This window comes from Dendrobium catenatum, unplaced genomic scaffold (genome assembly GCF_001605985.2).
Source record: "Dendrobium catenatum unplaced genomic scaffold, ASM160598v2 fragScaff_scaffold_1730, whole genome shotgun sequence".
Classification (NCBI taxonomy): Eukaryota; Viridiplantae; Streptophyta; class Magnoliopsida; order Asparagales; family Orchidaceae; genus Dendrobium; species Dendrobium catenatum.
The window spans coordinates 551,097-571,947 of NW_021320192.1; the positions used below are offsets into that span (position 1 = coordinate 551,097).

At 40.4% G+C, this 20,851-nt stretch overlaps 1 protein-coding gene across 2 annotated transcripts in view; it reads right to left on the reverse strand.

Moving 5' to 3' along the window:
* Nucleotides 1-2,530: 2,530 nt before the first annotated feature.
* LOC110099845 (peptide methionine sulfoxide reductase B1, chloroplastic) overlaps nt 2,531-20,851 on the reverse strand; it is a 33,086-nt gene continuing 14,765 nt past the window's right edge. Inside the window, exons 2-5 of one of the 2 annotated variants that reach the window (XM_020827137.2) lie at nt 13,168-13,279; nt 3,185-3,250; nt 2,851-3,048; nt 2,531-2,756 (exon numbers count right to left, since the gene is read on the reverse strand). In XM_020827137.2, coding sequence (XP_020682796.1) covers nt 2,729-2,756; nt 2,851-3,048; nt 3,185-3,250; nt 13,168-13,279 — 404 coding nt within the window. In that variant the 3' untranslated portion in view covers nt 2,531-2,728. The remainder of the gene's footprint in view (nt 2,757-2,850; nt 3,049-3,184; nt 3,251-13,167; nt 13,280-20,851) is intronic. The other variant, XM_020827138.2, reaches the window with a different exon arrangement.

The following is a 20,851-nucleotide window of genomic DNA, read 5'->3' on the forward strand; positions in this document are numbered from 1 at the left end:
GCAAATTAATTGAGGAGTTCTCTTGAGAAGAATTCCTCAAAGGAGTTTAATATTCTCTTGAGCTTGCATCCATCAATGAGTTTACTCTCGTAGTAAGGTAATGTATTGGCTTTAATGGTATTTATAATATGCATGCTATGAAAACATTGCAAATAAATTAAAAAATACGCCCTGATCTATTTATTTATTATAATAAGAAATGCTGAACTTTATCATTTTGATATGTTAAATCATTTATGAAGTATCAACTCATAATTTATGATCGAATGCTATTAAAATACAACGAAAATGACAAAGCAAAAGGTGTGAATGCAAAAGATAATTAGCTCATACTACAATATTTAATCATTGAACTTCCTCTTAGGAAAACTTCATATATTCACTAAAACATGTTATTTGTATTCATATTCTCTTAAATAATGAAATTTGCTCATAGCACCATCTCTTAATTTTAAAGGATGTAGGTCATTTTACAGTACTCCAACGAGCTCAAGATTGCTGAATTTCAATATCATTAAGACCTTCAAATGTCAGACTAATGGTCCACGATCAAGGGATTCAATATCAGCCGTCCATTCAAATCACTCCACATTTTCCCTTGATCATCCTATTTACGGGTTATGTCACTCTCATAAAACTATAAATAGCCCCTCATTTCTCTTAAGAGGGGACTCAAGCAAGAAGAAGAAGAGAAGAAGAGAAGAAGAAGGAGAGAATAAAAAGAAGGAAGAGACTCTTCCTCGACCACCGCTGGAGTTCTGCCCGAACTCCTGGTGGCGCCAGAGTTCCACCCGAACTCCAAGTGGCACCGGAGTTTCGCCCAACTTCCAAGTGGCGCCGGAGTTCTGTCTGATCTCCAAGTGACTCTGGAGTTTTGTCGAATACCATCTAACGCGGGAGCTCTCCACGGTCGCCGACTAAGTTTGGACTTCTACCTGACGACGGACCTCCGCTCGTCGCCAAATTTCTACCCGACGCCAGACTTCTGCCTGTTGTCGGATTTTCGTCGGACATTTATCCAATGTGGGATTTCTATCCATTACTGGATTTCTACCTAGTACCATCCTTCTGACCTCCGTCGTCAGACAATGGTCCTTCCGACCTCCATCGCCTGCCGACTACGATCCTTCTGGCTTACGTCATCAACCGACTACGGTCCTTTTGGCTTATGTCGCCGACCGACTATAGTCCTTCTGACCAAACAAACACATCAACAGTGATTCTTTGTATTCCCACCATGTAATGTACTCTATAAGATGTACATCAAGCTAAGATCTTCCTCCAAAGAAGGGCCTCATTTGTAATCAACTGCAAATACTAGTTGATTCATTCATACTGGGCTAGGCCCCGTGATTTTTTCCCTTTTTCAGAGGTTTCCACATAAAAACTCTGGTATCTCTTATGAATGCTACACCCTCTCTCTTATCTGCTTGTGTGCTGGATCTTCATACAACGCTAAGACGTTAAACTATATATTTCTCTACCGCTGCGAATATTCTAGGACGCAACATCTATAATTCATCTAGTATGTTTAATTCATCATAAGTTGCATTTGGTTGTTATATTCTTCCATTATATTCTGCATATGAATCACATGTTATAATAAATATAAGGTCTTAGTTATAATTGTGATGATTGTTGAGGGCCAGTCTTCTACTTAGTTATAAAAACTCTTAATATGATTCATAGATACGGACTTAACCTAAGTGCCATGTTGTGAAATGAACTAACACAAACATATAAAATATTCTACAACCAAAATGATGTGTTTTCTAAAATAATTTTGATTTTTCTCTTTTATAGGTTTTTTTTTTCTTTTTTTTTTTTGTATTTGCAATGTTTAGCAAAGAAATAAAGAGAATGGATAAAACTCAAGAGCCTAAAAGTCTAGGAATTTAAGTTCACATTACAAACTACTTCTGAAATTCTAAACTTTTAGAATTGGATTTAAAATTAGTTTTTGGGTGGTTATCAATATTTAGTTAAAAAATATTTGAAAGTGGGAAGGCGGTTGGGATAAGCTTGTTGATCATCATCTTCCAAATTTGACACAGTCAACAAAGATTTAAATCGACTTCTAAACTAACTTTCAATTACATTGCCAACAACCTTTGAAATTTAAAATTAAAATAATAACTACTAAAATAGAAATGCATCATGTATAATAATCCAATCATTTCAATAATGCAATCATTTAATGGCCATTTGAGATTGCATTTTGGAGTTCTTAAAAGTATGACCGTTTGGACTTCTTTTAAATAACATAATATAATTTAAAATTCATCATCTAATACATTTTTAATATAACTAAAATTCACATGAATTGATCGAACTAAATTTTCAGATTATATGAAGTGATGCCACCCTCAACCACCGCTGCACACTAACAACCACTAATTATCAACACACTGCCAATTACTACCACCACCAACCATTTGTTGTCGACTCCATCCCATGACCACCACCCAACACTTGTGGCCACGATTGCATAAGACTTTTATACTGTATTAATTTTATTTCAAACAAAACATAAAAAAAATAAACTCTTATATTTATAATATACACAATCAAATAACTCAAAAATATATTCAATATATTATATATATGAAATAGATACAACATCAGCAATGCATATATAACGAAAGGTTTTTTTTTTTTTTTTTCCTTTTATATAAATTCAAATTGTATGTTGATAGAAACCATTTGTGTGAGGGACTTGGCCTTTTAGCTATTGAGGAGTCAGCTTAAGTGATGCACTGCAAATGACATTGTAAGCTTCAAGGTCAAAGACACTACGATGAAAATTTAAATATATAGAATGTTCAATAACATTAAGAAAAACAAACTAACCTATTTATACAGTATCGCTTTCCAGTGGGTGGTGGTCCATCATCAAAGACATGGCCTAAGTGGGCATCACATACTGCACAAAGAACCTCAGTTCTAGGCATGAAAATAATTGACATGTCCAATTTAGATTTCACGTTGTTCCTAATTGGTTCATAGTAGGAAGGCCAACCTGTTCCACTGTCAAATTTTGTTTTTGATCTGCAAAACACGTATTAGTAAAGAAACAATTGCATGAGATTGACTACAACCATCGAAAAAACATAGTCATGGATAGAAGGGAGTGAAGCTGATTTAGTTTGGGAGGTTATCTGTGCCATTATAATTTAAAGCTTACTCAAACAGCGGTGTATCACAGCAAACACAATGGTATGTTCCGGAAGTTTTCGTGTTCCAGTATTCCCTGGCAACATAACAGCAAATTGAGACCAACTAATAAGAGTTATTCAATAAAAAATCAATTTTATACAAAAACGATTAAGAAAGTGTAACAGTTCAATTTGTTACTAAATTGGAGATGGGGGTGGAGAAAAATTTTGGCATCTTATGGAGGCATGAATATTTATGAGATACTGTCAGATACTGTCAGAATCTCGAGTTCAAATGTACAAGTAGTGATTCGGTGTCTGCTTCAGCACTCTATTGTTCCTTATGAGATACTGTCAGAATCTCTTCTTGCAGAAAGAGTTTCTTAAGAACCCCCTTGATGAGGACATCGCAGAAGGTTCCGACACATGTACCATTGGAGAGGTCGTCGAGCGACGGCCATGATTCAACAGCTTTATTTTTGAGACTTTATTTTATTCATGTCATTTGTATTTCCTATTTTTCCATTTGTACCCCTATGAGGGAAGTAGTGTTTGTTGTAGCCCAAGGGCAACGTCGTCTTTTATTTTCTTATGTTTGTTGAGCCTATATAAAGACTTGATCTTTATATTGTTGGATTATTGATTGGATGAATGAAAATTTTCTTACTTTTGTTCTCTTTGTGAGTGCATGAAGATCTCTTGGTGAGTTCTTCAATTGAGATCTCTTAGTGAGTTCTCTAAATTTTTCTTTTCTTTTAATTACCCTCTCTTACCCACAAGAAAAGTTCCACATACAACTCCCTCTAGCTGTTGCCGCCGACCCCCCCTTGGGATTCCCGCCGCCGGCCAAGGCTCCCATCTCTGGCCGCCCACCTTGCCAATGCCCCTCACCACCCGACCTCCGTCCACCCACCTCCTCTCCGCTCATTTCGGTTTGGAATTTGAAAATTCAAAATTTTAAATTCTTCCCAAATTTGGAAAGTCTATAATTGGAAAGATTGTAAATGAATCCAAATAGAAAATAAAATTAATTTGGATTTTTTTAAAACTTATCCTAGTCATCATGCCATGGTTAGAAACCTTCCCCCCTCCCTCTCTCCCTAACTCCCTCTTCCTCTAGTAATGTCGCCGGCCCCCCTTAGGTGGCAATTTCATTAATTAGGGATTTAATTTCTCCTTAGTTGAAGCCCTAATTAAATCCCGAAATTTCTTCTCCCTCCAATTACATCCAAAACTGAAAGTAATTTCAGTTTTCAAAGTTCCCCCTCCCCTCTATCTCTCCCGCCGGCCCTTCCCCCCATCATGGCTCCAATTAATTGAAAATTCTTTGCCTTAATTACCTCTTAATTGGAAAATTCAAATCCCAAATTTTCCCTCCCAATTCTCTTAAACTGAAACTAATTTTAGTTTTCAAACAAAACCTTCACCCTTTCACCCTAGCTCTACCGCCGGCCTCCCTCCACCTCTTCAACCCGCTGACCCCCTCTCCCTTCCTTTGGAGAGCTTCTCGCGGCGACCACCCATCTTCGCCTCCATGTCGCATGGCGGATCCCGAGCTAGAATAGGGGCTTGTGTTTGATGCCCAAGGTAACCTCGACGTACTACGATCGCCTTTCTTTGATGCGGGATTTGAATCTGACGAAGACACCGTGAGAGATTACTTGGATCGGATCCTCCCGACCCTCATCCAAGTTATTGATAGACAACGTCCAGACTACAATTGGACCATTGACAGCCGATCTTCCACACCACCTCCGCATCCGGCGCCTTCCTCTCCTTCCCTACGGATCTACGGCACCGTCGCCCTCGGAGTGGTTTCATCACTTGTGTGGTTATTCTTCTTCCAACAAACCTAGAAGTAGGTAAATGAGCGTAGCCTCAAGGTGAGACAATCGCTTTGTTAACCGCCGGATTCTAGTTGGCTTTTCATTTGCTTTACTATTTATTACCGTCGTTATTTTATAGATCTTGCTAATTTAGGTGTACACAAGCCCCCATTCTAGCTTGGGATTTGAATCCGACGAAGACACCGTGGGAGATTACTTGGATCGGATCCTCCCGACCCTCATCCAAGTTATTGATAGACAACGTCCGGACTACAATTGGACCATTGACGGCCGATCTTCCACACCACCTCCACATCCGGCGCCTTCCTCTCCTTCCCTACGGATCTACGGCACCGTCGCCCTCGGAGTGGTTTCATCACTTGTGTGGTTATTCTTCTTCCAACAAACCTAGAAGTAGGTAAATGAGCGTAGCCTCAAGGTGAGACAATCGCTTTGTTAACCGCTGGATTCTAGTTGGCTTTTCATTTGCTTTACTATTTATTACCGTCATTATTTTATAGATCTTGCTAATTTAGGTGTAAACTCTTGCCTAAGCGTAGTTGAATTCTAAGATCTTTGAGAAGCTTCAATTGTGAACAACATTAAGATTGCAATTTCATTATTTGAACAAGATTTTTATTAATTTTCTAAATCCAATTCCTGGTTTCACATCATCTTGGTATCAGAGCATGGCTAGCATGCTTTGTTTGTGCTAGATGCATCCTAGGAGTCTAGTTTACCTTACCAATAGTCGTTTGCATGCATATCACCATTTAAGTAGCTAATTTGGTGGTTTTACTTTGCTGTCCAGTAATTTTCTGCATGCTATTTTCATTCTAAACATTCATATTTACTTTACCTAAGTGTTGTCTTTGCCGCTTTCCACCTACCCAATCACCTAGGTCACTTGCCACCCTAGAAAACCTTGCTGTCCAGGACTTTTCCTGCACTGTTTAGTGACTTTTAGGTGCCCATAAACCCTTGTTATGTTGTTGTCCACACTTTACAACCAACCCGTAACACTTAGACAACTTACACCATCGTGTTAGGTTGTTGTCCCTAGTTTTCCAGCAGCGTATAGAAGCCCTAGGAGTGTCTTGCCATAGTGTCTAGGTGCTGTCCTCCACCCCAACACTTCCCCGAACAACCCCAAACCTTCACCCATGGATCCGCAGCACCTCCAAGCTACCCTAAATCTCATTTTGGGCCAATTGGGAACTGTCACGCAGCAAATCCGTAACACTCAGACGGACTTAGCAGATTTTAGGAGATTAACTAGTGATCGGTTAGATAACATAGAGCGTATTGGGAATCCCGCGATCTATACACCTTCACGACCTCACTCACCCTATGACGAGGATAACAGGGCAGATCATGGCCACCCTAGAGACCAGTACCGCCATAACCCGAGGCCCCATCAAGACCCTGTAGGAGATGAGAACCCTTGGAGAGACAATGATGCCCAGTTGTTGAAAAACATTAGAATTGATGCCCCAACATATGATGGAACCCTTGACCCCCAAGTTTTTTTGGATTGGCTTAAATCCATGGATAGTTATTTCAAGTGGTATAACATCTCCAAGGCCAGGAAGGTTAGATTTGCAGAGATGAAACTCACGGGTCGAGCCAACTTGTATTGGACCAATTTAGAGAATATGCGCGAAGCTCGAGGTGAACATCCTATCACTAATTGGAGAACAATGAAACAAGAACTTAAGAGAAAGTATCTCCCTCCTTCATACTACCCTAAGCTCCTTGATAAATGGAATAAATTGACCCAGGGGAGCAAGCCCGTCAAAGACTATATCTCGGCCTTCGACGATTTCATGATTCATTGCAATGGCGAAGAGTCGGCTACCCCAACTCAAATCCTATCCATGTTTAGAGCTGGCCTTAGGGAAGATCTGCGAACTGAACTTTTTGCTAGAGGAATAGACTCGTTAGAGGCAGCCTGCAGCCTAGTCCTCGACCTTGAAGATTCAAAAACCCACTCCCAAACGAGACACTTTGACTCCCGCTCAAACCCTTATAGGACCTCAGCTGGACAACCCCAAAACCGACCCTCGGGTTCGACTGCAAGCCGACCCACTGCTAGTTCGGCCCCACCTCACACGGACCTCAAAGGTAAGGCCCCCGAACGAGACGCTTTCAAACCCAATTCAGGAACCAAGTGCTATATGTGTCATGGGTATGGACACATTGCTTCGCAATGTTCTAGACCTGACAAGGTCACCATAATTGAAGAAGTGGACGAAGAGGAGAACAAACCTGAGACTGATTTGATTCACCATGTTGATGAGGAAGAAGACTCTTTCACTGAAGAAGAACCTGTTACCCTTCAAGTTGTTAGGTGCGCGTTGTCCCAACCTAAGTTAAGTGATGATTGGCGTAGAACCTCAATTTTTCATACCTTTATTAAGATTGGAGAAAAGAGCTGCAAAGTTATCGTTGATAGCGGAAGTTGTATCAATGCAGTCTCTTCAGCTATGATTTCAAAACTCAACCTTAAGATGACCCCTCACCGAAATCCGTATAAGGTTTCTTGGATCAACTCGACTACCATAGAAATTAAGGATCAAAGCCTTATTCCTATAGAATTTGTGGGATATCAGGATAAGATTTGGTGTGATGTCTTAACCATGGATGTAGGTCAAATTATCCTTGGTCGCCCTTGGTTATTTGACAATGACGTCCATATTTATGGGAGGACGAACACCTGTGTGTTCGAACATGATGGAAAGAAGATCAAGTTCCCAAGACGGAAGCCAAGCCTACCCCAGCCAAACAAAGTAAAGGGCTACACCTCTTGACTGTGAAGGAAGTAGAAATTGAGATCACCCAAGGAACACCCATGTATGCCCTAGTAGCTAGAGAAGTGAATGAGGATCAAAAAGAGCCAATCCCTGAGGCAGTTAAGCCTCTCCTTGAGAACTTTGCTGATGTTTTCCCGGATGATTTACCTAACCAACTACCACCCCTGCGGGACATACAACACGCGATAGATTTGGTACCGGGAGCATCTCTACCCAACCACCCTCACTACTGTATGAACCCGACCGAACATTCTGAGCTGAAGAAACAAGTCGATGAACTCCTACAACGAGGATTCATTAAGAAGAGCCTTAGCCCGTGCACTGTTCCTGCACTTTTGACTCCCAAAAAGGACGGCTCGTGGCAGATGTGTGTTGATAGCTGCGCTATCAACAAGATTACTGTCAAGTATAGGTTTCCCATTCCCCGGTTAGATGACATGTTGGACATGATGACCGGAGCAACACTCTTTTTCAAGATAGATCTTAAGAGTGGGTACCATCAAATTAGAATCCGTCCAGGAGATGAATGGAAGACGGCATTCAAAACTAAATATGGACTTTATGAATGGACTGTTATGCCGTTTGGTCTGAGCAACGCCCCAAGTACTTTTATGAGTGTCATGACCCAAGTTCGCATACCCTTCCTAGGAAAATTTGTAGTAGTTTACTTTGACGACATCTTAATCTACAATACTTCGGTGGATCAACATCTTGATCATATAACCCAAGTTTGTGAAGTTTTGAGGAAAGAATAATTGTTCGCCAACCCTGCCAAATGCAAATTCCTCACTGACAGTGTGACCTTTCTTGGATTTATCATTTCAACTCAAGGAATATCTGCTGACCCAGAAAAGGTGTGAGCTATAAATGAGTGGCCAGAACCTAAGAATATTCGGGATGTTAGAAGTTTTCATGGATTGGCTACTTTCTATCGGAGGTTTATTCGAAATTTTAGCACCATCGTAGCTCCCATAACTGACTGTCTTAAGAAGGGGGAATTCCATTGGACGACAGCCGCCACCAGAGCGTTTGAAGATATTAAGAAGAAAATGGTAGAAGCTCCTATTATGCGTCTCCCAGATTTTTCTAAGGTTTTTGAGGTAACCTGTGACGCATCAGAAATTGGAATAGGAGTCTTGTCATAAGAATGACACCCTGTGGCATACTTTAGCGAAAAACTTAATGATATCCGACAAAGGTATTCTACCTACGATAAGGAGTTTTATGCAATCATTCAGTCCCTTAGGTATTTGAGACACTACTTGCTTCCCCAGGAGTTTGTAATATTTTCGGATCATGAATCTCTGCGATACATTAACTCCCAAAAGAAGTAAAATGCCCATCATGGTCGTTGGGTTGAATTCCTACAAGAATATTCGTACACTATCAAACATAAAGCCGGAGCTGAAAATAAAGCAGCCGATGCTTTGAGCCGTAAAATAATGGTCACTAGAGAGATGAGATCGGAAGTTGTTGGATTTGAACGCATCAAGGATGACTATAAGGAGTGTACTGATTTTAAAGAGACATATTCATCACTAACGACGGGAGTTAAACCAATTGTGGATGATTTCTTGTTGGAGGATGGTTACTTGTTCAAGTCTCAAAAGCTGTGTATTCCCAACACCTCGCTTCGTGAATTTCTTGTGTGGGAACTACACGCGGGAGGCTTAGCGGGACATTTTGGGCAGGCTAAGACCAAAGCAGCAGTTGAGTATAGATTTTTCTGGCCCAGCCTTAAGCGGGATGTGAGTAGGATGATCAAGCGTTGTCATATCTGCCAATTAGCGAAACAGAGGAAGCAAAACACAGGCCACTACACCCCACTTCCTGTCCCAAACTGCCCTTGGCAAGACGTTAGTATGAACTTTGTTCTAGGACTACCCAAAACCACTAGGAAGCATGACTCTATCTGTGTCGTAGTAGATCATTTTTCTAAGATAGCCCACTTCCTCCCATGTGCTAAAATGTTTGATGCCTCTAAAATTGTCAAACTATACTTTGATGAGATTGTCCGACTCCATGGACTCCCGAAGACAATCGTGTCGGATCGAGACATAAAATTTACAAGCTACTTCTGGAAAATTTTATGGATTAAGATGGGTACTAAGCTGCAGTTCTCCACCGCCTTCCACCCACAAACGGATGGCCAAACAGAAGTTGTTAATAGGAGTCTTGGGAACCTTCTTAGGACCTTAGTAGGTGAGAACATTAGAGATTAGGATTCCAAACTACCCATTGCTGAGTTTGCCTACAATAATTCTGCAACCGGACCACCGGTATGAGCCCAGCTGAGATTGTTTATGGACACCAACGTAGGCAACCAATAGATTTACTCCCCATGAGTCCTAAGCTTAGAGTGTTAGAGTCTGCATCCGCATTTGCATCGCATATCCATGAATTGCATCAAGAATTTAATAAAAGAATTGTACAAAGTAATGAAAATTACAAACTTAATGCTGATCTCAAGCGACGCTTCAAGGAGTTCAAAGTTGGAGACTATGTCATGGTTCGGATTCGTCTGGAGCGGTTCCCACCAGGGGCCGTTAAGAAACTACATGCTAAAAGTGCGGGTCCCTTTAAAATAACTTCAAAAATAAACAGTAATGCTTATGTTTTGGACCTTCCTAAAGGTTTCAACATGAATCCCACGTTAAACATTGAGGATCTAGTAGCCTTTGATGGCCCTGATTTTAACACTGAAAATCCACTAAATCTTGAGCCTTGTGAGTCCATACCCAGTGAGATCCCAAGCTTACATCCACTTCCCAAAATTCCCACACTACCTAGTACGGAGAAGATTGAAACCATACTCAGTGATGAGATCATTTCCACCAGGGACGGCAGGCGCTGAAAATACTTAGTTCGTTAGAAAGGAAAGCCAGAGACGGAGGATACGTGGTTAGAGTGGGATGAGATACAGAGACTGGACCCCGACCTTCTGGAGCTGTACGAGAGTTTTCAGGACCCTTACTCGATAGGGTTGAGTTCCCTCCCACCCGAGGAGAATGATGAGGACATCCGCAGAAGGTTCCGACACACGTACCATCGGAGAGGTCGTCGAGCGACGGACATAATTCAGCAGCTTTATTTTTAAGACTTTATTTTATTCATGTCATTTGTATTTCATGTTTTTCCATTTGTACCCCTATGAGGGAAGTAGTGTTTGTTGTAGCCCAAGGGCAACGTCGTCTTTTATTTTCTTATGTTTGTTGAGCCTATATAAAGGCTTGATCTTTGTATTGTTGGATTATTGATTGGATGAATGAAAATTTTCTTACTTTTGTTCTCTTTGTGAGTGCATGAAGATCTCTTGGTGAGTTCTTCAATTGAGATCTCTTAGTGAGTTCTCTAAATTTTTCTTTTCTTTTAATTACCCTCTCTTACCCACAAGAAAAGCTCCATATACAACTCCCTCTAGCTGTTGCCGCCGACCCCCCCTTGGGTTTCCTGCCGCCGGCCAAGGCTCCCATCTCCGGCCGCCCACCTTGCCAACGCCCCTCACCACCCGACCTCCGTCCACCCACCTCCTCTCCGCTCATTTCGGTTTGGAATTTGAAAATTCAAAATTTCAAATTCTTCCCAAATTTGGAAAGTCTATATTTGGAAAGTTTGTAAATGAATCCAAATAGAAAATAAAATTAATTTGGATTTCTTTAAAACTTATCCTAGTCATCATGCCATGGTTAGAAACCTTCCCACCCCCCTCTCTCCCTAACTCCCTCTTCCTCTAGTAATGTCGCCGGCCCCCCTTAGGTGGCAATTCCATTAATTAGGGATTTAATTTCTCCTTAGTTGAAGCCCTAATTAAATCCCAAAATTTCCTCTCCCTCCAATTACATCCAAAACTGAAAGTAATTTCAGTTTTCAAAGTTCCCCCTCCCCTCTATCTCTCCCGACGGCCCTTCCCCCCATCATGGCTCCAATTAATTGAAAATTCTTTGCCTTAATTACCTCTTAATTGGAAAATTCAAATCCCAAATTTTCCCTCCCAATTCCCTTAAACTGAAACTAATTTCAGTTTTCAAACAAAACCTTCACCCTTTCACCCTAGCTCTACCACCGGCCTCCCTCCACCTCTTCAACCCGCCGACCCCCTCTCCCTTCCTTTGGAGAGCTTCTCGCGGCGAGCACCCATCTTCACCTCCATGTCGCATGGCAGATCCCGAGCTAGAATGGGGGCTTGTGTTTGATGCCCAAGGTAACCTCGACGTACTACGATCGCCTTTCTTTGACGCGGGATTTGAATTCGATGAAGACACCGTGGGAGATTACTTGGATCGGATCCTCCCGACCCTCATCCAAGTTATTGATAGACAACGTCTGGACTACAATTGGACCATTGACGGGCGATCTTCCACACCACCTCCACATCCGGCGCCTTCCTCTCCTTCTCTACGGATCTACGGTACCGTCGCCCTCGGAGTGGTTTAATCACTTGTGTGGTTATTATTCTTCCAACAAACCTAGAAGTAGGTAAATGAGCATAGCCTCAAGGTGAGACAATCACTTTGTTAACCGCCGGATTCTAGTTGGCTTTTCATTTGCTTTACTATTTATTACCGTCGTTATTTTATAGATCTTGCTAATTTAGGTGTAAACTCTTGCCTAAGCGTAGTTGAATTCTAAGATCTTTGAGAAGCTTCAATTGTGAACAACATTAAGATTGCAATTTCATTATTTGAACAAGATTTTTACTGATTTTCTAAATCCAATTCCTGGTTTCACATCACCCCTCCTATTGAAGGGTGAAAGATAAACTTTAATTGCTAGCCACAAAGAATGACCAAGGGTTCATTGTCATTTGAAATGTTTAGCATGTTCACCCCCTCCTTGCTATTGCTAGGCTAATCGAATGAGTTCAATTCCACTGATCGGGCATCAGACAACAAGGTAGGGAATGAGGCAGCCTCTTTCATTGGTGAGTGGCGTTAAAGTTAGGTTAGACAATGCTATGATGAAAAGTTCGTTTAATAAACAGTTCAAACAGCATGCTTATATGCATCAACAGAAAGGAACAACGTAGGTTGGCCTCAACGATTTGGGATTCCTACAACTTCCACAAGGGAATTGGACAAAAGATTGATTAGCTGCTTGCTACCAGGATTCATACTCAGCTGCTGTTTACCATTACAATTGAACTTTAGTTCATTTTATGTGATCTTACTAGTTTGATGGCAATCTTATGAGTTACTATAGCTAATCTCTTATCATAAGATGACTTTACCAGCTTTTCTCAAACAATTTAAAATTAAGACATCTGAATAATCATCATTCTTATTTTTCCCTTTTATGGATAAAAAACTCTTATTACGAAGGTAAAAAAAAAAAAGAAAAACGAGTAAATTGAAATCTGGGATACAATAGGCTTACCCCGTAAAAGCCCTCTCAGTACCCTTTTGGCGAGTAATGTAGAACTGTTCTGATGTGAGGCGTTTTTTCCACTCATCATCGCTTAAAGGGGAGTAACTATCTTTATCTGAATCTTACACAACAGAGAGACAAAGAGGTCAGTTATAATGCTTTGAACAATGAAACTAATAAACAGATGGTATAAATTTTGACATTCTGCTATGATTCACAAAAGCAATCAGGTACCAACCAAATAGAAAATCAAATGAGGAAGTTAAGGAAAGCAAGATAATATATCAAGTGGCTCCGAGTCAAAGTAAGGTTCATTTCTCCAAGGTACATGGCTTATACAAAAAAAAAAATTTAAAAGATAAAAACTGTTTAATTCAAAAATATGAAACCATGCACCAAGAAATGAAAAAATCAGTAGAATATACTATATGGAAGAAAGCATGAGCGAAATGTATCTTCAAGAAAAAAGTTCCATCAAACTTACCCAATTGTAGAAACTTTTGGGATCTTATGTATGTATATCGAATGACGGAAAATACAACAAAACAATATTAAGGAATATATATAGAGAGCACACACGGCATATTCATAGTTACTTGTATGAGCCATGGATCACATTCTGCAATTTGTTAAAATAGAATATTTCAATAGGCATCCAAAGATGCCTCAAACATGGACCAGATATCTTATTTAATTATAGAAGTCAAAATGCATTCAAACTAAATTTTGAAAACTCTATAAGAACTCTAAAGAATTTATTTCATTAAAGGAAAGAGAGACACAAACCATCAGTTCATTGCAGGAAATAAAAAATTCCTTCCCACATAAGCAGGGCAGCAGGCTAATAAAAAAAGAAGACAAAAGAAAAAAGGGCGATAAAAAAAAAGGATGGAAAATCCAAAATATGTAAAGCACACAAAATAATTCATGTGGAAGGTCTTCTAGTTGCGAAAACAATTGGAACATAATTTCTTTTTTAATGATATAATAATTTTATTATCTAGCTGGGCATTAGGAGCCCATTAAAATAACAATGATTTTTCCTAACAAACTAAAATAAGAGAATTATTCAAGTAATATTACAATGTAGAAACCCCAACCAAATATCACAAATAACAATACCACTTCAACCTAAAGGAAGAAACTATGGTGCAAATGTATATAACAATACTAAATGATTGTCAATCAGCAGAATCATGGAAAGTACTATAAAAATTGTGTCAATGGTGAATACAGTGAATCTGTCAAATCAAGCCCCACTTCGGTCTGGACACCGAGAAGTCTAATTTCCAATGCAGAAGGGTCTACATACTATTCTAATAATGCCAAAAGGAAAAAAAAAAAAAAAGAAAGAAAGAAAGAAAGAAAACATACCAAGTACACGTGCTTTCTTCCACCTCAAGGCCTAAAGACTGGTACTTCCTTCTATTATAACTCTTAAAACATAATCCTTGAAAATATTAAAACATAAAGCCAAAGGTAGTAACTTGATAAATTTAACGGCCTCATTGGACCACAATCGAAAGCCCCTCTCCTTTAATTTTATTTAGTGGAAGATTTTATTTTGTTAAAACAAACCCTATTTAATGAGGACATCGTCAGAGATTTCGACACATGTACCTTCAGGAGACGCCGGAGATCGACGGCCACGATCATGAGTTTTATTTTGAGTCATTTTATGTAGTAGTTTATTTGATTTTTATGTTTTTCCGTTTTTTTCCCTTATGGGTATTTGGTCGTTATTGTAGCCCGAAGGGCATTTTAGTCTTTTGCTTTCTTTGTCATTTTGAGGCCTATTTATATGGCCCTTTTCTTATGTAATAGTTTTTTAGTTTTTGATGAAATGAAAATTTAGCTCTTTGTTCTCTTTGTGAGTTCATTCTCCCCACGATCTCTTAGTGAGTTCGCCGGAGAAAACTAGATCTCTTAGTGAGTTCTAGTTTTCGAATTATCTAATCTTGTGGAAAATCAACGTGGAGACAAGCGAGGTTAGTAAATCCATAGTCGTCGAAGCCTTGAAAATTCCATCTCTTCCTTTTCCCCTTGCTCTTGCCGCCGCCCACGCCAAGCAACTCAAAGCCGCCGGCCACCCTTCCTCCATCTTCCGCCGGCCAGTTTAGCAGCCGACGACCACCCTCCTGCCCGCAGCAGCCGCCTCCCGCCGGCCAGCCACTCTCCCCGCGCCTCTCCATCTTGAATTCCTATTGTTTGAATTTTCAAACCCTTGATTAAACACTTTCCTAATTGGTCCCCTTCATTATGTAAGCCCATTATGAAATTAAGCAAATTCGAATTTCAATTTGTTTCTCTCTCATTATAAGGCTTGGGAAGTTACAAAGCTACAATTAAATTTGAAATTAAAATTCAGATTTAATTGAATTACTTACGTAAACTTGGGCCCCACTCTAATAACTCCTAAATCCCACTCTCTTCCTCATATGGCCGGCCACCCTTTGTTGGTCTTCTCTCTCTTCCAAATGACATAATTACACCAATAACAGCCCAATTTCTCCCATTGCCGCCCCCCATACAATTCCCCCTTGGAATTATTTGAATTCATCAAATAATTCCCTTCCCCTCTTCCAAAACTGAAATTATTTCAGATTTCAGTTTTTTGTTTTCTTGGAGCCTTCTCTCTCCTTTTTTTCCTTTCTTTTTTTCTTTTCCTCTTTTGCTTCAACAAGTGGTCGGCTCAAGGGATCAAGAAGAGAGTTCTCCACATCCATGGACGGCCGATCCCGACATCGACCACGACTTCGTCTTTGATGATCAAGGAAGAAAGGATAAGACGTTGGATGCTCTCTAGTCATCCCATGGACTACCCGCCACCGACTCCCACTCCAACGGACTACACTTTGTTCGCCATTTGTCTCCTAGTGGCATCGCTCGGTTGCTCTCAATCTTCCTCCATTAAAAGTGTCACCAACAAGAGAGTGAGTGAGAGACCCAAGGTGAAAAGTTCTATTTGTTAATTGTGGATTATTGTTTCTCTCCATAACATTACTATCTAATTCTATGTTGCCAATTTGATATTGTCCCATTAATCTAGTTGTAACCACATGCCTTAATTTCGACTTGATAATTCCGAGAACTTAATTTGGGTAAGTATTAATTCTATAATTAGCAAAGCCTTAACAATCTTATATTAAAATCCCCAAGCAGTTCTTGTTTCCATTGCATGTTGTTTCACATCATCTTGGTATCAGAGCATGTCTAGCATGCTTTGTTTGTGCTAGGAGCATCCTAGGAGTTTGGTTGTTCTTGCCAATAGTCGTTTGCATACATAACACCATTTAGGTAGCTTAATTTTGCTGTTTTACTTTGCTTCCCAGTAATTTCCAGCATCATATTTTCATTGTAAACATGCATATCTACTTTACCTAAGTGTTATTTTGGTCACTTGCCACCCACCGCTTCACCTAAGTCACTTGCTACACTTGAAAACCTTGCTGTCCAGAACTTTTCCTGCACTGTTTAGTGACTTTTAAGTGCCCGTAACCCTTTGTTAAGTTGCTGTCCACACTCTACAACCCACCCTAAACACTTAGACAACTTATGTCATTGTGATAGGTTGTTCTCCTTAGCATTCCAGCAGTATATAGGAGCCTTAGGAGCACCCTACTGTAGTGTTTAAGTGCTGTCCTCACCCTAGAAGTTAACCTAAATGCTTGGACAACTTCTCCCACTGTTGTACTTTGCTGTCCACTCAAAAACTGCACCGTTTAGAGGTGTTAGAAGCTTGTTTTCTTCGAGTTTAGGTGCTGTCCTTAACTTTACGACCTTCCTAACTGCCTAGATTTCTTAAACCACCTTTCTAGCTTGCTGCCCATTATTTTCCTGCACTTTATAGCAAGTCATATTTATGTTTCCTCCTCGTAGAGTATTATCCCATACACCCAATCTTCTTTAGGTATCACTTAGCGCTTCCCAATGGACCCGATAAGACTCCAAAAGAGTTTAGATGACATCATTAACCTAGTGGGCAATATGACTAGAATTATGACGGAGAAACCCGTTGACTATCCCCACTCTAACTACATGCCCCACTCAGCTTATCACCCGAGACCTAAGCCTAGGCCTCCTCAACCTCACTTAGAATCACCATATCGTCTGCCTGCCTTTGATGGTTCTTTGGATGGTTACTCCTTTAGGGAATGGGTTAGACAATTAGAGTACTATTTTGAATCGCATGAAATCCCAAATTCTCGCCAGTTTAGCATTGCTAGGTCACACCTGAACGGTAGTGCTCTCCAATTTTGGATGAGGTTAGAAGATCATAAAGAGTCTCGTGGCGAATACCCTACCACTTATTGGAAAAACATGAGACGAGAACTTGGATTAAAATACCTTTCCCCTACTTATGGTCACCCATCTGTTAGAAACATAAGGGTTGCTTCCCCACCCTGTATGTCTTCACATAACATTGATGACTGATCCCCTATTGGATCTACAGTTGGATTAGTCTATTATGACTCCCCACTTGGACCCACTTCTAGTCGTCCCAGTCAACTTCTAGCCTCCCCAGTCCTTGACCCTACAAGTGCGATTTTAATAAAAGAAAACATTAAGAAGAAGAGGTTCCCTGATCCTGAGACTGAGTGCATCCATTTCGTAGATGCTAGTGATGTCACTAATGAAGAAGACTTCTTTGAAGATGAAACTGAAGTGATTGAGTTAGACCCCCTGCCCGACTTAAACCCTGATTTAGGAGGTCTAGAACCTTTTAACCTTGAGACCTTAGCCCCTCTTGAGTCTAATCTCATTAACGATATCCCTTTGGATAAGGTCTGTCTGGACGATATTAATTTAATTCCGAAAGAAACTGATCTGGCCTTGAACACAATGAAATTAAATTCGGAAGATTCTAATTTAATTACTGAGATGAATCCGGATAATTCTGATTTAATTCTGGATAATTCTGATGGCGACTCAGCTAATCTAGAGAATGTAAGTTAATCGAATTTGTCACTTGATTCAAGTGAAACGGAACTTATGGATTTTAGGGTTAAAACTAAACCTGATTCTACTTCGGAAGACAGTACCTTGAGTATGAACTTCTTTGGGCCTAATTTGAATAATGAGCCTTCTTTTGTCTCATTAGAGTCTAACTTTGGAGCTACTTCTTTGGATTTATATTTGATCGAGTGTGTCATTCTAGATTTCTCTCTTACTGTTGTACCCACAGATGTCCTAGGAACTTTTCCCCATCTTATAAGTCCCATACCGGCTGACGAATCTTTGGGCTACCCCCTTATGGATGTAAGTCAGGACCAATCATCTTATTATATTCCTTATTCCTACACTATGCCCTTGATATCTTTGTCCTTCCCTAGTAAGGATATTCTCTCTCCTAATTGGATGACTTTGATAGAGCACCATACCGTCGCTAGGAGACTGTCTACGACCCGAGCTGAGATGCTCTGTGGAGAAGCCCTTTTAGCTAAGGATGTCTTCATTGCTCCCCCCACACCAGTTCCATTAGATCGAACACTTTAGACCCCTCTTTGTGACTCGTCCACCTGTTCTAGCAACGTGTTCGTGTGAGTTAGTATGTTGTGTGTGTGTGTGTTGTAGCCTGTTGTCCTTCTAAGTTGTTGATGTTTTATTTTATTTTTTTTGTAAGCTCGTGATTATTGTCATTCATCATGCACACCGAGTCTCTTGCATCCACATTTACATCTCATCTTCAAGAAATGCAGAATGATATTAATAAAAAGAATAACCAAAGCAATGCCAATTATAAACTTACTGCCGATCTCAAGAGACGGTTCAAAGAATTTGATATTCGAGATTTTGTATTGGTTCGGATTCATCCAGAGCAGTCCCACAAGGGACCGTTATAAAGTTACATGCTAGAAGCATTGGACCGTTCAAATAATAGCAAAAACAAATATAGTAATGCTTATGTGTCAGATCTTTCTGAAGGCTTTAACAGTAATCCTATGTTAACATCGAAGATCTTGTAACCTTCGAAGGTCTAGAGTGTAACCCTCCTATTCCACGAAAAATATGAGCCTTGTGTGAACCCACCTGGTGAGATCCCCAGCCTAACTCCACCCCCAAATTTCCCTATTTTACCCAATACATAGAAGATTGATACAATACTGAGTGATGAACTCAAATTTCCACTAGAGATGATGGTCAACAAAGGTATCTAGTTCAGTGGGCAGGGAAACCGGAGACAGAGAACACATGGATCGATCGTGACGAGCTGCAGCGAGTGGACCCCGACTTACTAGAGTGGCACGAGAGCTCTATAGATGCTTACTCGACGGGGTCGAGTTTTCTCCCAACTGGGGAGAATGATGAGGACATCGTCAGAGATTTCGACACATGTACCTTCAGGAGATGCCGGAGATCGACGGCCACGATCATGAGTTTTATTTTGATTCATTTTATGTAATAGTTTATTTGATTTTTATGTTTTTCCATTTTTTGCCCTTAAGGGTATTTGGTCGTTATTGTAGCCCGAGGGGCATTTTAGTCTTTTGTTTTCTTTGTCATTTTGAGGCCTATTTATATGGCCATTTTCTTATGTAATAGTTTTTAGTTTTTGATGAAATGAAAATTTAGCTCTTTGATCTCTTTGTGAGTTCATTCTCCCCACGAACTCTTAGTGAGTTCGCCAGAGAAAATTAGATCTCTTAGTGAGTTCTAGTTTTCGAATTATCTAATCTTGTGGAAAATCAACGTGGAGACAAGCGAGGTTAGTAAATTCGTAATCGTCGAAGCCTTGAAAATTCCATCTCTTCCTTTTCCCCTTGCTCATGCCGCCGCCCACGCCAAGCAACTCAAAGTCGTCGGCCACCCTGCCTCCATCTTCCGCCGGCCAGTTTAGCAGCCGACGACCACCCTCCTGCCGGCCAACTGCCGGCCTCCTGCCGGCCAGCCTCCCGCCGGCCAGCCCAGCAGCCCACTCTCCCGCCGCCTCCTCCATCTTGAATTCCTATTGTTTGAATTTCAAACCCTTGATTAAACACTTTCCTAAATGGTTCCCCTTCATTATGTAAGCCCATTAATGAAATTAAAACCAAATTTGAATTTCAAATTTGGTTTCTCTCTCATTATAAGGCTTGGGAAGTTACTAAAGCGACAATTAAATATGAAATTAAAATTTAGATTTAATTGAATTACGTACTTAAACTTGGGCTCCACTCTAATAACTCCAAAATCCCTCTCTCTCCTCCTCATATGGCCAGCCACCCTTTGTTGGTCCTCTCTCTCTTCCAAATGACATAATTACACCAATAAATCAGCCCAATTTCCTCCCATTGCCACCCCCCATCAATTCCCCCCTTTGGAATTATTTTGAATTCATCAAATTAATTCCCCTCTCCTCTTCCAAAATTGAAATTATTTTAGATTTCAGTTTTTGTTTTCTTGGGAGCCTTTCTCTAAGCAAGCATCTCAAGGGCTCAAGAAGAGAGTTCTCCACATCCATGGACGACCGATCCCGACATCGACCACGACTTCGTCTTTGATGATCAAGGAAGAAAGGATAAGATGTTGGATGCTCTCTAGTCATCTCATGGACTACCCGCCACCGGCTCCCACTCCAACGGACTACACTTTGTGCGTCATTTGTCTCCTAGTGGCATCGCTCGGTTGCTCTCAATCTTCCTCCATTAAAAGTGCCACCAACAAGAGAGTGAGTGAGAGACCCAAGGTGAAAAGTTCTATTTGTTATTTATGG